General features: G+C 40.4%; 1 protein-coding gene across 4 annotated transcripts in view; it reads right to left on the bottom strand.

Moving 5' to 3' along the window:
• Nucleotides 1-20,503, bottom strand: part of NCKAP5 (NCK associated protein 5) — a 983,044-nt gene that overhangs the window by 277,744 nt on the left and 684,797 nt on the right. For all 4 annotated transcript variants that reach the window (XM_077956875.1, XM_028830652.2, XM_077956874.1 and 1 more), the window contains one exon: nt 13,439-13,588. In XM_077956875.1, the coding sequence (XP_077813001.1) occupies nt 13,439-13,588 (150 nt within the window). The remainder of the gene's footprint in view (nt 1-13,438; nt 13,589-20,503) is intronic.

The following is a 20,503-nucleotide window of genomic DNA, read 5'->3' on the forward strand; positions in this document are numbered from 1 at the left end:
TAAGAAGCAAACAAAAACAAAAACAAAACAAAACAGAAACAGAAAAAAAAAAAAAAAAAAAAAAAACAAAAACGATATCACAAGAAAAGGTACTTTTCCTGTTTCTAAGAAAGGCCTTGTGGATATGACTACAAATGAGATGAAGGTAAAGGAAAAAAGACTCTATCTTGGGAAAAACGATGCAAAATTTCCCAACTGCTCATGTTCCCCCTCTGTTCTTAAAAATATTTCTTCTTGACTTTGCTGGGTTGATACTGTCCTTTCAGAACAAACCACAGACACGTGTTACAAGCTGTCTCTTCTTTGGAAACACAGCAGAACCTGCTTTCTAGAGGAGCCCCCGTCCGCCATGACAGCCGAGCAGCAGCACTTACTGACTCTGAAAGGGAGGCTGAGCCCACCCTGGGTGTGCTGTAACTAAGGCTTCCCAATTCCAAAGGCAAAAATGCCATTAAGCAGCCAAGGATGTTTACATCTAGAAAGTTCAATTCACACATTAAAACAAAGATGTATTTTAGATACTTCCGAAACGGGAGTAATTACCAAAACTAAGACTGTAGAGACTCACCATGACAGCCGGTGTTTATAATCTCTCCTCCCACATCCACATCTTAAATCTCTGGTCCTTTACAGGACTTGGGTCACACTGCTTTGGTTATAAAGTAAAACTATATTTCCCACTCCCTAAGCAGTGAGGCTCTAGGGTTGGAGCTCATTCGAGTGCTAACGAATTAGATCACCCTCAAAAGGTTGCTATCAGAAATCAGACTACCTGGATATTTTACAGCATTTCATAGTTTCAGGGTGACCGTGGTACTGACTCAGCATGTCAAGCCAATACCTATATAACAAGGGCATTTTTCTGGACCCCATTCTAGAGCCACAATTTTTTCCCCCAAGGCTATGTAACATTTTCTCCTGGCAAACTATTAGAGTTAATAGAATGCTGTGGTTCTGTTCTAGGGACGGCTCATCAATCATACTGCTTTTTGAATCACAGCTTGTGTAATTTTTATTCATGACACTTCGGTAAGTTACTTAGAAGCATCACATCTAAAACAACCCAGGGACTCACTAAACAAGAAAACAAACAAACAAGATTTGGGGTTTTGTTTTCCAATTCTACTCATGATATACTAGGCTTTAACTTACTTTGCACAGTAAGGATTAAAATGCTTAATTGGCTGTTACTAAGCAAACCGAGTCCTTTTGATGAATCAAGCCAGCCAGCTTTCAGTCTCTGACATCAAAATTTATGCTCTGTGAAAAAAAACAAGGCCATGGCTACATAACATTAAACCAACACACAATTAACAACACTTTGTTCTAATTATCTCTGGGCACATTTAATGTTGCCCCTATAGTTCATTTTTCTTCTTTGATAGCTCTTCGAATATTTATGGAGATTAGTCCTTGATGCATTGGCCTTCTCTGAGATCTGGGGTTTACTTACAAGCTCCCACACAAATCTGAGCCGGGCAAAGTAACATATTTATGCAGATTAATTCTGATATATTGGCTTTTTCTATCATCTGAGGTGTTTCTAACAAGTTTCTACCTAAATCTGGCCCTGGCAATGCAGGGCAGTCACAGACCCCCTCACACCTTGGCTTATCTCACACTGAGAATGTTTTTCTTTCCCTCAGCAGTTGGTCATAACTGATAAAAGGTTATGTCTTGATTGAACAAGCTTCCAGGAGTTGGGAGGCCAAAAGGGCTGCTGTAAAACAGCAATGGAGATGCTAACAAAACCCAAGGTAAGAGGAATCTTTGGCTGCCTATTACTAAGAAACCTAAATTGCAGACAAGTACAGCTTCCTCACATCAATAGTGAGAGACAGGCCAAAAGAAAACGAGCGCTGATCAAAGGCTTTTGATGATGGTAGAACTTCAATTTATGGAATGCACGTATTTTTCTACTGAGTTTCTTCTGAAGTCACTGGGGGCATTCATTTTAAAGTCATAGATATTCTCTCCATAGCTCAGGATGGTTTGCAGCATCACTTGGCATGTTTGTTTGGGCATGTGATTTGATGCTCTATAGATGGGCTGAAGCACCACGAGGAGCTTCAGTGTGGAAAGTGAAGGGGCTATTAGTTAAGAACACCTTTAAACTGACTAGAGGCTTGCCAATGCAACTGCATGAGTTTTAAACATAAACATTGTCAGCTCTTAATATTGATGTGTTGGATAGATAGGTAGTTCCACGCACTATCTATCCATCCAAAGAGTGTGAACAAGCTAAGTAACCAATGGTGAGGATTAAATACGTGGCATTTGCACATATAAACAGGCTGAGCCATTTGGCCTTATCTCTGGCCATGGGTGCCCCAGTCCCAGACAGGCCCATGTTCTGAGGGCTCCTTGAGGCTGTTTCAGGCGTTTCTGCTTTTGTCTGGGCAATTCCCTCACTCACTATTTTACCATCTTTGCCTGGAGAACTGGCATAAAGCCTCAAAGAATCACAGTTCAAATGCCACTTTTTTATCTCTTTGCTTTCTCCAAAACTAATTCAGTTAGATACTTCTGTCTTGGTGCTCCACTGAGCCTTGTACATACCTTACATTTTTCTAAAATTTTAATGTGCTTTATCTTTATTACCTTAATTAATTAGTATATTTTTAACTACTATATTTTTGTCTTCCTTCCAACAATGGCAGAAAAGATGCTCTGTATCTCTTTGTAACTCCAGCATCCAGCAGGAGGCCAGGCCTAGAAATGCCAAAGGAGGGAGAGGAAGGTTTGGGAGAGAGAAGAGACAGGCAGACAGAGAGAGAGAGAGAGAGAGAAGAGAAAAAGAAAGACAATATGGCACAGAAGGGAAAAAAAGACAGTATCTAAGCAGTAACATTATTTCTGGGTGGTATTAAAGTAATTCTGACATTTAAATAACTAAAACACAAGAATTTTGCCAAATCTTTGATGGAACTGATGGAACTGCTGGTTGAAATGCTCTACCCTCCAGAGGCCAAGAGGTGGGCCTACAACTAAAACCAAGCCAATGAGATCCCTCTCTCTGGAGTGTAGGAGCTTTGATGGGATGACTAGGAAGGAGACATGGCTTTTGCACCGTGCTGCTGATTTGGTGCCATCGCATGGAAAAGGCCTGCCTGAGAGGGGAACTAGCTCAAATTAAAGCAGAGCTGAGAGCTGGAGAAAGTTTTCTGACATTGTCTGAACCCTTGCATTCATCATGGCTTGTTACAGCTGATTGTCCAGTTATATAACCATCCTTCCTTTCGGTTAAGTCAGTCTGAGTAGTGTCTCCATGACTTGCAACTGAAAGAGTAATCACAAATAGAGAACCTTGAAAGAAGAGTAAGATTTCCCGCATTATAAAGTTTTCCCAAGATTTTAGATCTTTGAAATTGTTTCAGCAGCCCATGGACCCTCTCAATATTGCGTCCTATACTGAGTGACAATGGTGGCCCCTTGGAGTGTGTGGGTTGGGTACTCTTTGCCTAACTGTGCTGCCTCCATCAGCTTCATTTCTGAGATTCTTGATTTTGGTTCTTAAATAAGAAATCTAACTGTCAATGGGCATGACTGCTTTAAAAGAGAATGGTATGCTTTAAATATTCTATCACAATATATGTGTATAAAGACTTAGGCACCAGGATGCTCATAAGAACATTGTAATAGTGAAAGACTGTGAACGAGCTAAGTAGCCAACAGTGAGGATTAAATAAATGGCGCTTAGTATCCATTGGATAAATTTCTACATAGCCATTGCATCATATTTTTGAAAAGTATTGAATAATGTAGAGAAACAGTTTTGATCTACTGCATGCAACAGCAGGCTACTTAACTGTATGCAGTGATATTTCATGATATCCTAATTTGATTAGGTACAACAATAACAAAAAGACTAGAAATATACATGCTGAAATGCCAATTGCAACCATTTCTGATTAGTGTAATTGCAATTATTTTCTTATGATTTTTCCAATTTTCTGTAATGTGACTATTTACTACTTTTATAATCAGAAAATTGCTAGTACAAAGTTACACAATGACATAAAATGGAATTTTTAAAAAAAACTTCAAGCCCCCTTACCAAAGAGTAGCTTTTGTCTCAAATCCCAGCTTAGTGATGTTGCTAGGTGACCCACAGGTAGATGTAAAACAATCAAGAGAAAGATAAATGCCAGATACTTTAAGAGAGGGATGTCTGGTGTTACCTGTCAGCAAACTGTCATAGAATCTAAAGATTAGAAGGAAACAATTATGAATTTCTATTCAGAATACCACTGGCATGCTGCCTTATAACTTTTTAATTTCTTTTACATTGTCTTAAGATAGGAGAGGATAAAAGTAAGAAGAACAAGGTAAGAACTTAAAGCCAATTAGAAAGGGAAAGAAAATAACCCGTTCCTCTCACTAGCAAGGAGACAAAGTCAAACTTGGACATAACTGTGGTCATGTCAGGGGAGCCCTCAAAGGTGACACGAAGCCACTGAAGGACACTTTGGATGATGACCTTTCCCCAGGCTTTCAGGCTTATGGCACTGGGCACATCTGGATCTAAGTCTGAAGAGCCAGGGAAAGTTCTACGTAAGAGGAGGCAGGGGCACAGAAAGGTTAGATTACAAGTTGGTTAAGATCAGCTTCATTCATGTCTCTGAAAGGACATGAACCCATTCTTTTTTATGGCTGCATAGTATTCCATGGTGTATATGTGCCACATTTTATTTATCCAGTTTATCGTTGATGGGCATTTGGGTTGGTTCCAACTCTTTGCTATTGTGAATAGTGCTGCAGTAAACATACATGTGCATGTGTCTTTATAGTAGAATGATTTATAATCTTTTGGGTATATCCCCAGTAATGGGATTGCTGGGTCATACAGTATTTCTGCTTCTAGATCCTTGAGGAATCACCACACTGTCTTCCACAATGGTTGAACTAATACACACTCCCACCAACAGTGTAAAGGCATTCCTATTTCTCACATCCTTGCCAGTATCTGTTGTTTCCTGACTTTTTAATGATCGCCATTCTAACTGGCTTGAGATGATATCTCACTGTGGTTTTGATATGCATTTCTCTGATGACCAGTGATGATGAGCTTTTTTTTCAAATGTTTTTTGGCCACATAAGATCAATGAAAGCAGAGAGTAGAATGGTGGTTACAGAGACTATGGAGGTGCAAGAATGCAGAGAGCGTGGTCAAAGGGTACAAAATCTGTTGATAATAGAGTATTATACATCTCAAAATTGCTAAGAGTCCATTTCAAACCTTCTCACCACAAAAAAATGTTAAGTATGAGGTGACGGATATGTTAACTAGCTTGATGTAATTATTACATGTTGTATTATGAATCGTAACATCACTTTGCATGCCATAAATGTATCTAACTATAAATTACCAATTTATACTTTTTAAAAAGACCAGTGAAAGCTTGTTGGGTTTAGTACAGAACTGGACCTAAGTTGTTTTGATAGCTTTAAATATCACTCTAAAAGCAGTTTCTGTGGTTCTCAATCCTGGTTGTGCATCTGAATAATCCACAGAAGTTTAGAAAAATACAAATCGTCAGTTTCCATTGTAGATTTAAAGAGCTGAGATTTCCTGGGTTACATTCTAGACATCTGAGTTTTTAAAAAACTCTATTTCTTCTCTGGTTTCATCCCCCTAGCCTGCTTGCACATCTCATTCTTGCATTCCTACTTCTCTCTCCGGCATCATCGATTTCATCCTCTCCACTAGACCATGGCCATTGGTACACTAACATGCCATACCATCAGCTGCCTTTTGAAGAGCTTCTGTTGTACCCTGTCTCTCCTAAGTTTTGACCCTCTCCATGTCTGACCCATTTCAGACCTGTCTATACATGTCTCCACATGTTTTCCTCCCCGCCCACTCCCATCAGAAACTGTTGTTACCCCGGTCATAGCTGACCATGCCTTGCCAGAGCCAAGGACGGATTCTGTGCTCCATCTTGCTTGTGCTGTTAGCAGCACTCGACAAGGATACCCTTGGAGCACTTTCTTCTTTAGGCTCCTACAACAGTTCACCTTCCATTTTCCTCCCACCACACCAGATACTCTCCCCAGGCTCAGGTGCTGGTGCCTCTTCCTCTGCCAGACCTCAAAAAAATGGGGAACCTCTGAACTCTGTCCTCTGCCCCCTTCTTGTCCATTTACAGTTACTTCTGATGGGACTTTAGTTAGTCCCATGAGGCTGAGTGTCATCTGTATGCTGATGACCCTCAAATCCGTATCTCTAACCGTGACCTGAACTTTGTATTTCCACCTGCCTATAGAACATCACCACTTGAATGCTTAATAGGCATCTCAACTTAACATGGGCAAAAACCAACAGACAATTGCATGCTAATTTTGCTAAGTCACCTTTCCTCCAAGGCTTGCCTCTCTCAGGAATTTCGTACAACCTCACACTCAGTTGCTAAAACCAAAAAACTAGAGGTTATCCTTGACTTCTCACTTTTCCTTATATTCCACATCCAATTGATGTATTTCCTAATCTTACTTCTGAAATATATTCTTTGACCATTTCTTACTAGCATAGTCTAGTGGAGCCATACATTGGGAGTTCACATTCTGACTCTCTCACTGGCTACATGACCTTGGGCAAAATATCCAACTTTTTTGGGGGGCTCAGTTTCCTCATCTGTAAAATGGGGATAACAGTGATAACTACTGTTGGGAGTCAGGAAACAGTATCCCCAAATGAAAGCCTCAGAAGCGAAAGTTTTTCTCTGACCTCTTGTCCTCCTGTCTCCCAGCTCCATTCTCCCCCAGCCTAGCCATAGAAACTAGAATCCCTCTTCTCCCAGGCAGGCCAAGGAAACCATAAAGCTAGTCATTAAACCTAAAAAAGAAAAATTACTCTAATTTTCCTTCTGCTTTTCTATGTAAAATCTGGCCATAAGGAAATTATCTGATCTGCCTTGTTTGCCACAGATCATAAGACCCCTATTCTAGAGGAGGTTTGGCCCCACACTCAGAAGGAAAGAATGCTGCAAGCAGAGGCCAGGAAGAATCTAGACAGGCAGGCCTCACAGGGTTTCCCCACTGTCTATTACCATCACATCATTCTCTTCTTTCTACATGGCCCTCTATACTCTGTTGAACATAAGCATAAAAATGGACAATTTCTCCTGCATCTTTGAGTCACCATTCTGAAGGCTCCTATGTATACACATTGAAAAGAAATGTGTATGCCTTTTCTCCTATCAATCAGTTGGCCTCATGTCAGCGATTTTCTGTGAACCTTTAGGGAGCCAAGGGCTCCCGCTGGTCCCTATACTACCCTATCCCACAGGGTTATGATGATGGAAATAACATATATAAACATAAATGGTAATCAGAACAGTGTTTGGGACATAGTAAGCCCTACAGGAAGGCTTGCCAACATGTTTATTATTCCCATTACCTCCAGTCCAATGAAATTAATATGGTATGATTATCATTCTCTATTAGTCCTAGGCACCTACCCTAGACCAGTCTACTAATATTGTTTGTCTGAATCTAAAAACAACAAAAAAAATACCTTCTACCTGGTCTCCCTGCCCCTCCTATGTCCCACTACTAGCCCACAAAGCAGAAGAATTTGTCTTCATAAATGAGAAGTCACATCACTGCTCCTTCCCAGTTTAAAAGTCTCTAAATGGCTTCCTTTTACATTTAGATCACTTTCAGAGTCTTTATTGTGACCATGGCCTATATGGCTTAAGCATGTCTGGCCCTTGTCTACCTCTCTGAACTCATCTTCTTCCGTTTTTAAATTTTGTACCTTGTGTCCCGGGACACACTTCTTATTTCTGTTCCTTGCACTTGCCAAGCTTTCCAGCATCTTCAGGTGGCCTTTCCCCTTTGCAGCTGCCTCCTCTTGGAATGGTCTGCCTCGATCTTCACACAGCTGTCTCCTTTTTATTATTTATATTATACCCAAATGGCTGATGTCAGAGGTCTTCTGAAGTAAATACCTCTCCTACCCCTAGTTCGCACTTTCTCTACTACTACCTCAACCAACTTTTCTTACTTACGGGCATATAGTTGCCTATTTGTTTACTTACTTATTATTTGACAAGTATATGCTTCCTGTGTCTGCCCACTGGGGTGGGGACCAACAAAACTGATCTAATCCCTGTGCAAAGAACAGTGTTTGGCCCATAGAAGATATTTAATATATATCTATCGACTAAGAGTTCTACATGTAATGGTGATGCACAGCCAGGTTTGTCTATTTTAAACTACCTAATCTTAAATAGGAATTACTGATTAACAAAATGCTTATGCACAACACTTTAATTGTCATCCTTTCATGGAAAGGTATAATTGAGTAGAAAAACCTGTTATTCGCCTTAACACATTTAATTGCCATATTTTTCTGCACAAAATAAATCATTCCTATAAGTGGCCAAGTTCTTTCAACCTTGAGGCTATCTAGCTAAGTCAGCAGCACATGCTTTTAGGCTTAGGACTCTCAGGTGGTGGCGGGCCTGTTCTCCCCATGGTTAGAAGCTGAGAATCAGAGATGCAGTGGGAGTTGGGAGTGAGTCAAGGGAACGTCCAGCTTCACTTTTAGTCAGGTGTGCAGTTGGTCCCTGAGTGGAGAGATGGGCCCCGTGGGAGTGTCAGGAGCGGGGACCGCAGACAATCAAATCATGTCTTTCAAGGAACATGCCACGAGCAAATCTGGGACCCGAGTGGGGCAAATGCCCAGGAGTGGAGAACAGGGAAGACTCCAGATGAAGCCAGTGAATACTGGAAGGCAGGTCTGGGAAGATTCCTTGAATCAGTGGCCTCTGGTGGCATGGGAGAAAGGAGTGATCCTTTCATAGAAGGGACCTGAGACATGGCAGTGCTGTTGAGAATGGTGAGCTTTGTTCTAAGTCAAGTAAGCAGTCTCTGAAACAGCAGCCTTGAAAACCCAAAGTTTTAAAAAACATAGAAAATGCTAAATTCAGGCACTGAGAAGTTACATAAAATGTGCAAGTGCCATCCAGATTGCCCATGTGTGCCCTATGACACCAATATACACCAAATGATTTCTCCTCCAGGCACCAGGACCCTAAACACAAATTAGAATTTAAGCCCAGAGGAAGCCGTGGCTGGGTAGTGAGGGTAAACGGTCTACTCTTCACCACGAAGAGCTGGCAACAGCTGAAACCAGTGCACTCAGTACAGAAAATAAGGCTGACGAGAGAGAGAGTGTATAATTATAATTTTTATAATTTTGACTGCTGGCACTGGAGGCGTTTTTAGGAAGGTAAAGGTCTTAATTAGCACAATATTTTGCCGAGCATGGGGATGGTATGGAATGAGCCCATGACGTGGCATGCAGAGATCTAGACAGCTCCGCAAATTAAAAGACAGACAGAACCTGGCTGTGGGAGAAGGTGGCTGAGGGAGAGGAGAGTAAGTGGGACAGAGCTGGCCACGTTCTAAGGCGGGATCTGGAAACTGAGGAGAAAGGCTACTGAGAAATACCCTGCAACCAAAGGACTGAGAGGAAACAGAACTATCAAAAGACAGAGTTGAAGGCCCTTAGCCTCCAGAATGTTCTGCCATAACCCCATATCCTTCCTAGGGTTGGAGTTGGGAAAAATCAAGTATAGGGGGCGCTGTTTCCCAGGTGGTTGGTGCGTGGAGAAGAAAGAGGAATTGATTGATGAATGTGAGTAGGAACTTGCCCCAGAAATGGTGACAAGAGGGAATAATCCAGGGGTTGTGGCTGGGGGTGTTTTGCTGAGACAATATTAACTCAATTTTGTCAGTCAAGGGCTCCTCAAGTTGTTTTTGAATATCATTGTCACAGTAATAAAGAATGTAATATAGAAGTCATATCTGTATTTCATTTTCTACACCTTCTTGGAACCTGTTGGGGGAGGAGGAATTAAAGAAGACTGCTTTCCACCACCCTGAAAATCATTCCTTTCTGTGATTTACAACACCAGGGGCCAAGAGATTAGGGTATACAAATACGGTCATTTCAAAAACACGCTGATGGGGTGCTGGTGGTATATTGGTGAGCCTAGCTGCCTTCCAAAAACACACTGATGGAAAATATTCTCTGTTTTTTTTTTTTTTTTAAATCTTGTATATCAAATTTTGCCAAAGTAATTTTTGACACATTATAATTAATTCCCTTGCAATCTTCCAAGGGAGCATTTCGTTAAAGCATAAAAATCCACATGCGGTCTGTGACCAGCTCTGACTGCAGTCTGTCAAAATCAGTTCTCTATTTTCCCACAATGATGTTTAACTCATGCAAAGATACTAGACACTGAGAATATGGAGAAAATATTTTAAAATAAAAAAAATAAGTAGCATATAAAATTCATATGAAAATTGAATTACATGTATGACAAAAAGACATCTATATATTATATAAGAAGACATATTTAGATATATTTACAAACATATATTTGTATTTCTTATTTTACATACTTTGTTATAAAATGAAATAATGTTCAAGTAGAAGACAGTAAGATGTGAAGGCAAGGAGAAAGTTCATTTAATATTGAACAATGAATTTTAGGAAACAAGCAGAGACACTACGACTATAGGAAATTTAAAAAATAAAATAGTTTTATGAAAGAAAATAGTGGGGCTTAATGGCACTTACAGATATTATCTATTGCATTCAACTAATGCTGGAATCAAGAGCTGTTGCCTGAAATGTAAAGAACTCTATGTAAGGAAAAAAGATACTGCTTCTCTTTTACTCACTACAGTTTAAGAAACATTTGCTGCCAAATACATTTTTTTTATTATACTTTATGTTCTAGGGTACATGTGCACAATGTGCAGGTTTGTTACATATGTATACATGTGCCATGTTGGTGTGCTGCACCCATTAACTTGTCATTTATATTAGGTATATCTCCTAATGCTATCCCTCCCTCCTCCCCCCACCCCACAACAGGCCCTGGTGTGTGATGTTCCCCTTCCCGAGTCCAAGTGTTCTCATTGTTCAATTCCCACTTATGAGTGAGAACATGCGGTGTTTGGTTTCCTGTTCTTGCGATAGTTTGCTGAGAATGATGGTTTCCAGCTGCATCCATGTCCCTACAAAGGACACAAACTCATCCTGCATAGCATTCCATGGTGTGTATGTGCCACATTTTCTTAACCCAGTCTGTCATTGATGGACATTTGGGTTGGTTCCAAGTCTTTGTTATTGTGAATAGTGCCACAATAAACATACGTGTGCATGTGTCTTTATAGCAGCATGATTTATAATCCTTTGGGTATATCCCCAGTAATGGGATGGCTGGGTCAAATGATATTTCTAATTCTAGATCCTTGAGGAATTGCCACACTGTCTTCCACAATGGTTGAACTGGTTTACAGTCCCACCAACAGTGTAAAAGTGTTCCTATTTCTCCACATCCTCTCCAGCACCTGTTGTTTCCTGACTTTTTAATGATCACCATTCTAACTGGTGTGGAAATACATTTTTTAAAGACCTCTTAGCTTAATGAAGTAAAACGTCCTTTTCATTTTTGTCTCTAACAATGCCATGAACTAAGATTAATTTCCTCTGTAGCCATAAACAAAAACTAATGATTTACGTACTTGGTTCTCTGGGAGTAAGAAATGGTAATATCGACTCTTTCCTATTGTGAATCTATTTAATTCAACCTCAAGACAAAGCTATGAGTTTCTTAAAACTCAAATAGGAACCTCAGTTTCCCTTGAGAAGGCTTTCCTATCTTTTATAGTGACTATCTTCATAAAATGACAAAAGAATGAGAACCCTTGAGGAGACAAGGCTGATTCCCAGCTCTTTGCCAAGAGGGAGTTACTAGTGATTACTTTAGTTGATATTTCTTCTGCTCTGTGTTTGAAGCTACTGGCTTACCTGTCTGCCTTTGGTCACACCTGTGTGGAGTAGCCAAACTCTTTCATTCACAGTCCTTATATTATTAATTATTGTGCCCAGATAAGTAGGAACAAAGTTAAGGAAAAGGAGTCGGTTTGGTATGGATGAATAAAAGAGACTATGCACCAGGCATCATTTAAAAAATAATTACTCATGTAATCCTCATTACTTCCCTGTAAAGCTAGTTACTATTACTGTCCCCATGCTTTCAGCTGAGGGAACAGAGGCATGGGGAGCCTAAGTAACGCTGATGGTTTCAAAGCTAGAAAGTAGTTGAACAGGGATTCAAACCAAATCCCAAGAACTGGGCTTCAAAGTGCATCATCTCACCATTCTGCTTTATTATCACCGAGGAAATTAGTGTAAAATGGATATGCTCATTACAGACAATGTGGTAGATCCGAGGTAGCACTGCAGAAACCAAGCATAGAAAACCAGACCCCTCCAGGTCTTCTTTTTTTTTTTTCTTTTTTTTTGAGTGCGTCACCCAGGCTAGAGTGCAGTGGCACACAATCTGCTCACTGCAAGCTCCGCCTCCCAGGTGCACGCCATTCTCTTGCCTCAGCCTCCACACTAGCTGGGACTACAGGCACCCACCACCACGCCCAGCTAATTTTTTGTATTTTTAGTAGAGATGGGGTTTCATCGTGTTAGCCAGGATAGTCTCGATCTCCTGACCTCGTGATCCGCCTGCCTCAGCCTCTCAAAGTGCTAGGATTACAGGCGTGAGCCACTGTGCCCGGCCTCCAGGTCTTATTCCTTTATGCTAGTAGAGTTTTCAGGATTCTGTAGACTCTATGGTAGAACTGTGTTTTTAGATGCTGGGTGAAGGCCCTTTATAAGCTTATCGAAAGGAGGTAAGTGAACTCATAGAAAAAAAATCTTTGCTGAGTCTTTAAGCATGCGACATTTCAATCAAGAACTAGTAACTGGAATGGTCTTTCATGACTGCTGTAAAATTCAAGAATTAACACTTGAAATCATGTCAAATGCCACTAAGTAACAGACTAGTGTCATCATATACTGATCTGGAGGTATCTGGAGAATGTCAGTGCTCCAAAAATCTCCTTAAGTCTCCTTAGCCAGTTTCAGTTCCACTGTTAGATGCTTTACACGTTTAATTCCTGCATATTTTTTTAAAGACATGACTATACTGCTTAACATCTCTCTGTGTGTGTCCAATCATCTTTACATACTATTAAATATTTTGCTTAGTCATTCATTCATTCATTCATTCATTCATTCATTCATTCTACCAGTTACTCGCGAAAACAAAGTAAAATATCACATAGCCCCTTACCTCAAGGAGCTTGCAATTTTAGGAATTAATCCAGTTTGAGGGCTGAATTTAAGTTAAAATCAATTACTGCCCTATGTACTCCTTTTAAAACAATATAAAGTCAAGACCCTTTCAGTGCTAACTTTTTGTTCATCGTAGGCAAATCTCAGTAGGAAATGATAGATCGTATTAGTGTGGGAGAACTGAAAAGGGAAGATTTATACTCACTGAAAACCAGTGCCAATAAAAGAAGCAGAACACTTATTTTTCTTGAAGAGTGTAAAAATTGCTTCATTTCTTACCTCCAGAGCTTTCAATCTCTCTAATAGCAATTTGGTCTTTTCTTTCCCCTCATCTGTACTGCTGCTTTCACTCCTCGAATCCTCATCAACCACCATGTGAAGATCTTCCAAAGCTTCCTTATGTTTTCTCTCTTCCTCTGACAGCTTTTCCTGAAGCAAGAAAGAATTACTGTTTTCAATAATCTCCACTGAAAAATAAGCATGAGTGGGAGGCTAAAAAGGCTGGAATCCTTCTCCTGCATGTGCATTCTTCTGGGGCTGGGAATTTGCTAAACAAATTCTGAGAGGGGTTTATTTTTTAAAATGTAGATATTTTTACTGAACCCTGGCAGGACAAAGCCATTGGGTCGCCATCTTTGAATGCAGATGTCCTTTGCACAGGTGGAGAAGTGACTGAGCCAGCAAAGCCACAGGTGGGGTCATGTGGTTAATCCAATTTTATCTGCACAATGAAACTCAACTGTACGGTAAATTGCTGAAAAATAGATCAATTTTGATACTTTGATTTGTGAAAGGCATAGCTCCTCAAGATAGGATCATTAAAGTCACTGGACATGTAGCCACTTAATTAAAAGAATGTAAAATATCACAAAATACTGAAATAAGAGTGATTTCAGAATTCAAAGCTCATACCTATTAGTTCTTTCAGCTCAATAATGACACAACTTTTAAGGATCCCTTAGTCCCTTTCTGTAACACTGTACAGTGTTCGTACTATGGCCTTGAGGCAGACATAAAACGTTATTTTGTCTTGACTCAATGTTGGAAGCCCCTCACTCAACCTTATCCCTGGAAGCTTTTTGAAAGTTGAGAAGTAGGCCGGGCGCGGTGGCTCGAGCCTGTAATCCCAGCACTTTGGGAGGCCGAGACGGGCGGATCACGAGGTCAGGAGATCGAGACCATCCTGGCTAACACGGTGAAACCCCGTCTCTACTACAAAATACAAAAAAAAAACTAGCCGGGCGAGGTGGCGGGCGCCTGTAGTCCCAGCTACTCGGGAGGCTGAGGCAGGAGAATGGCGTGAACCCGGGAGGCGGAGCTTGCAGTGAGCTGAGATCCGGCCACTGCACTCCAGCCTGGGCGACAGAGCGAGACTCCGTCTCAAAAAAAAAAAAAAAGAAAGAAAGTTGAGAAGTATTAAGTTAAGCCTCATGAATGGCTCTCATTTTCAAGGGAAAAAGAAGTATCAAGAGATAACCATATTAAAAAAAAAACACACATCTATTTTATGCATGGAGAGACTCTTGCTCCCCACAACCAGGTGACATCCTTCCATTACACTACTTAATTCTATACGCAATGCTGCAGAAATCTTTGCTTTAATGTAGCTTGTTATCAACCATCTGAACAAAACTGGATTATCAGTGGTAAGAGACTTCTCTATATTTTAGTACTAAGCTAAGATCTATTTGCAAATACAGAAGCACAAAAGATATCATTCTTACCCTTAGGGAGCTCATACAATCTACTTAGAAAAGAAGAACACAAGAAGAAGAAAAAAAAAACACAGCATTTTCAAACTGTGTTCATCAAGGTGCTTTGAAAGTTCCAAAAATATTTAAGTGATGAAAACAAATTACAAAGTATGTAAAAATATGTCTTAATGTATATGTATATATTTACACACACATATATATCAGTGTATATGTGTGTATATATAAATCACTTTAGACCACAAAGTCAGTGAATTCATCCATGTGAACCTGTTATGCACAGATTTCAGGATCTAATTCCTCCTGTCATCTCTGTATATATAAATGCGTAACTGATTAGAAAGGTTGTAGTTCTTTAGGAAATTAGACCTAAGCATGCCTAACTGTATACCATGCGCAGGTGTGAGTTCAGCTCAGATAAATGACAGGCAAGTTTAAGATGTACATCCACAGGCCAGGAAACAAGTCCAGGTTATGGAAGCAATTTTATAGCTTTGAATTTTTAGGGTTTGGCCACCTGTCAGACTTACATTTCCATGATAAAAAAGATGACGTTTGTATATATTGTTCCTAAACAAAGAGGCAGTTTTACTTCTCTTTTGTAGTTTGGGATGACTGTAAATAAACACTAACCTAGGTTTATGAAGCAAGCTGTTTTAAAATTATCTTCATTTGACTTTTCTGTAGTTTTTCATTCAACTCAGCATATTCCACTTATATTTTACACATATACATATGTATATACACACACAAACATATATCCACACATACAAATAAATACACATATACACAGTCACACATTCCTTAGGAGATTTCATCATTGTGTAAACATCATAGAGTGTATTTACACAAACCTAGATGGGACAGCCTACTATACACCCAGGCTATATGGTACCTAGGTTAGAATCCTATATACCGTGTTACTCTACTGAATACTGTAAGCAACTGTAACACAATGGCAAGTATTTGTGTATCTAAACATATCTAAACATAGAAAAGGTACACTAAAATCATGGTATAATCTTAAGAGACCAGCATCACACATGTGGCCTGTCACTCACTGACCCACATCTTTATGAGGTGCATGACTCTGTGTGTGTGTGTGTGTGTGTGTGTGTGTGTGTGTATGTGTGTGTCTGTAGAAGTATCCTGTAATAATCAGAGCTCAATAGCTAATTAAAACAAAGAAAAGCCACTGGGGTGGTAAATGAAAAGCCAAAAGACTTCGGAATGTGGCAGCCAGATTTCAGGTCTACCATTTATTTAGCAGTTTGGCAAATGATCTTAGACAAACTTCTTCTTCTCTTTTTTTTTTTTTTTAAATGGAGACTTGCTCTATCACCCAGGCTGGAGTGCAACGGCATGATCTCGGCTCACTGCAACCTCCACATCCCAGGTTCAAGCGAATATCCTGTCTCAGCCTCCCGAGTAGCCGGGATTACAGGCGCCTGCCACCATGGCCAAATAGTTTTTGTATTTTTAGTAGAGACAGGCTTTCACCAGGTTGGCCAGGCTGGTCTTGAACTCCTGACCTCAGGTGATCCACCCACCTCGGCCTCCCAAAGTGCTGGGATTACAGGCCTGAGCCACCGCACCTAGCCTTGGACAAACTTTAATTTCAATAAGTCTTGATGTCTTTGTCTCCTAAACTCCTAAATGAGGCTAATGCCAACATATATATACTCACACACCATATAGTGAATTCTTGTTATTCACAGTAGTTATGTTCTCTAAAATTTTCATGAACAGAACACCAACTTAGGAAATGTGAAATTATTGTTCCTAGGGGAAATACAGAGTTAGGTTCCTGTGAGCCTCTGGTCACATTTTCATTAACCAGCCATTATATAGTCCTGTTTTATGTGTATTTCTATTTAAAGACACCTTACATTTAACATATACTATTGATTCATTGACATTGACCTAACAGCCAACAGCACCGTAACTCATGCCTGAAGGAAGCTTATCTAACACACAGGTATTTTATCTGTAGGGCACATCACAGTCTACGTGTGGTTAGGAACACCAGACAAAGCTTCAACACTACACTCAGGGCCATTTCAGTGAAATCACCAACAAAAAGCACAAAATACAAAAAACGTACCACTAAATAGACCACAAACAGGACACTAGTTTATTGCATGAAAGCTAAAACAACAAGGCACAGTGCTGCCTTGCTCCATCTCAGCCAGTAACGTGAACCTTGGGGGACTAATTTTTCACCATTCCACGTTATGTTCACAAATGACCACAAAAGTGACACAAGTATTGATTTTCGGGTCGCAAATAAATTTCTGTGAGTAGAAAATTTGCAAATGCAGAATTTGCAAATAATGAGGAGCCACTGCTCTACCCTTCAAACACACACACACACACACACACACACACACACACACACACACACACACACACACTCTTTCTCTCTCTCTCTCTCTCTCTCTTAAAGTGCCTAGATATGGTGCCCAGGTATTATGATGTAGAAATAATTAAAGACAATATGGATTATATATGAGTATTTAGATTACATAAAATGTAAGGGTCACTTTCCATAATTTGAAGAAAGGGCAGTCAATGAAAGCTGTGAGACATGATTCCATGGAAACTGAATGTGACACATACTCTAACACAGTGATACAACTTAAATAGTTAGAGAGGCATAGGGTGGGTGTTTGGTCAAAGAGAAAATTTTAAAAGGCTCCCAGTCAAGAGTAAGTTTTGTCCTTGCAGGTTTACAAGGAAATCAGTTTGATTATAATAGAGAAAATTTTTTTGAGAGAATAGTTGAGTAATAGGATTGGGGAGAAACAGAGGGAGAGAGGATGCTTGGAAATGAGACAAAAATTCAGACACAATTCATTCATTTGTTCATCCAACAAATGTTTTGTTAAACACTGATGACTGGAATTTGCTGATCTAGGGCCTGGAGTGTGGAAAACAAGACAAAATTCCTATATTCCATGAAATTATATTCTAATGTTGGGAAACATGACAAACTCCAAATCAAATCTGTAAGTAATGTAATAATGTATTAATAGCTGGTGGTAAATGCTATGAAGGAAATAACACCATGTGATGGACAGTGGTATGGTTAGGGGCAATGTTAGATGTCCTAACAACAGAGTGAGGCTGAGTGAGGAGGTGGCCATTACAGCAAAGGCCAAACAATGAGGAGGAAGTAGCTGGGCAGTGGTTTGGGGAACAGCATTCCCAGCAGAAGGACTAGCAAAGCAAATACTCATGGCCGGGCCAGGCCTGCCTTACTGGCCAGCTGAGGGAGGGTCTGTGGTGGAGCATAGCGACTACAAGAGGAAGGCTAGCAGGAAATGAGATCAGAAAGAGAGCTGGACCATAGAAGGTCTTGCGAGGCACAGGAAGAAGTTTGGATTTTATTCCAAGTGCACTAAAGAGGAACTGAAGTCTAGAGGTAGAGGAGTGGTAGGTTCTGATTTACATTTTAGAAACATCATCCTGACTGTTGCCGTGGAGAATGGGCTGTGGAAGGAAGGAGCTAGGAGACTAGTTGGAAAGTCTTTATACAGAAGGAAATGAAAATCAGGAATATGTTGAAGGTCAGGACTTACCAAAAGCAGTTCTTATGGTGGTTCAGAATCTACCACGGACAATGGGTCAGATGCCCTGAATTCAGTGCTCAGATTTTACAATTCTGGAACTTTCTGGGCAAATCATTCCAACTGTTTAGGCCTCAGTTTCCCCCAGAGATAAAGTGATGAGTTGGACTCAATGTCTCTTCCAGGGTTAAAGTTCTAAGAATTCAATTACTCAAGATACAGTTTTCAGAAAGAAAACATTGTCAAGGCACTCAGTGGTAGCAGAAATGACAAGAGAACAGAACAAAGTCCCTCTACATTTTGTAATAAGAAGGTTGTTAGTGGTAACTTGAGAGCTATTTGACTAAAGTGTGACAATGGTACCCAAATTGTCAGTGGTTAAGCAAAAAGTAGAAAGGGAGAAAATAGAGGCAATTTTCTCAGATGCTCATTTGAAAGTTCGGCAGGGAAGGAAATCTAAAGAACTGTGGCTGAAGGGCATTGTGGAGGCAAGTGGAAACCTTTTTCAAAATACAAAAAAATGAGGTTGTTTGAAGAACTAAAGAGAAGAGGGAGCACGAGAGAGAGTAGCAAAGGTGGGAATGTACGAAGAGATTTCTAAAGCCAAGAAGGCGGGGGATGAAGGGCACTGGTAGAGGAGCCAAGGTTTGGAAAATACAGTTTCCTGTAAAATATCACTTACTTACTTATTTATTTATTTTGACACAGAGTCTCCCTCTGTCACCCAGGCTGGGGTGCAGTGGTGTGATCTCAGCTCACTGCAACCTCCGCCTCCCGGGTTCAGGTGATTCTCCTGCCTCAGCCTCCTGAGTAGCTCGGATTACAAGCATGTGCTACCACACCAGGCTGATTTTTGTGTATTTAGTAAAGATGGGGTTTCAACATGTTAGCCAGGCTGGTCTGTAACTCCTGACCTCAGGTGACCCACCCACCTCAGCCTCCCAAAGTGCTGGATTATAGGCATGAGCCATACTGCACTCGTCCCCCTGTAAAATATATCACTTACAGTTCAATTTCTCAGTTAGCATTTCTAAATCATTCGTGTCTAGCCTAAATTCTTAGAGAACAAGGATTTGAGTACAAGTAGCTCATTTGGGAGATGCAGGAAATACCAGTAGGGAGGTAGAGAAGTGACTCAAGGAAGGGAAGAATTATCTAACCCCAGGGTGAGAGAGCTGAGGTGTTGGTGCCCCAACCGTGGAGGAATCATTAGTTGAGGCCAGTTCTTGGGGCATTCATTTCCCGGCTCTTCCAGCCTGCTGGAGGCAGTGAGGCTTTGTGTAGTTCTCACGTAAAAGTGTTCTCTGACACAGATCCTGGCAGCTGGAAGTCACGGGGCCACTTTGAATGGTTCTGGGGTGTAAGGACTGCCAATGTGTTCATGACAAAGAGGCTTCAAAGCCGCTCTGACATAACGCCACCCAGGACCAAAAGCCACGTCTGCATGCTGCTCACAGACTAGTCACTGACCTAAAGGGCATACTTGCCTGTGCTCTACATGATAAAATGCCCTGATGCAAATCCATAAGGTGGGGTTCTCTCTTGTTTCTTAATCATTTAAGCTTAACCTTTCATTTCCTTAGTCATTTACCAATGAGAGTATTAGAGTATAATGTAACATTGGGAAAGAGAGAAAATGGAAGGGACATATTTAGAGTAAGTGAATGAGCAAAAGAAACAAACAGGTGGAGAGACAGAAGTAGAGGGAAGACCTGAGAGAGCGGAGAGAAATGTGGCTATATCCTGTTCACAGATCACCATAGTCCATTTTAGATAGAATAGCAGCTGGATGTATCTTACACTCATAAAAACATGACAGTATTTTTAAAAATCAAGTATATGGATTCTATCCAAAAATAAATAACTCACTTTAACCAGAAAAAAAAATAGAAATTTTAGGTCCTTTGCCAATTAAGAATCTGAGATATACACAGTGAAAAGGGTATAAGAGAGAGAGTCAAAAATGTGTAGTGCTAAATACTGTGTATTCGTCTTATGAACCTCTTCGAGGGAAATAAGAAAAATAAACCAGGCCCACTCACGAGGATGCCAAAGTTGAAGAG

Source organism: Macaca mulatta, chromosome 12 (assembly GCF_049350105.2).
Source record: "Macaca mulatta isolate MMU2019108-1 chromosome 12, T2T-MMU8v2.0, whole genome shotgun sequence".
Classification (NCBI taxonomy): domain Eukaryota; kingdom Metazoa; phylum Chordata; class Mammalia; order Primates; family Cercopithecidae; genus Macaca; species Macaca mulatta.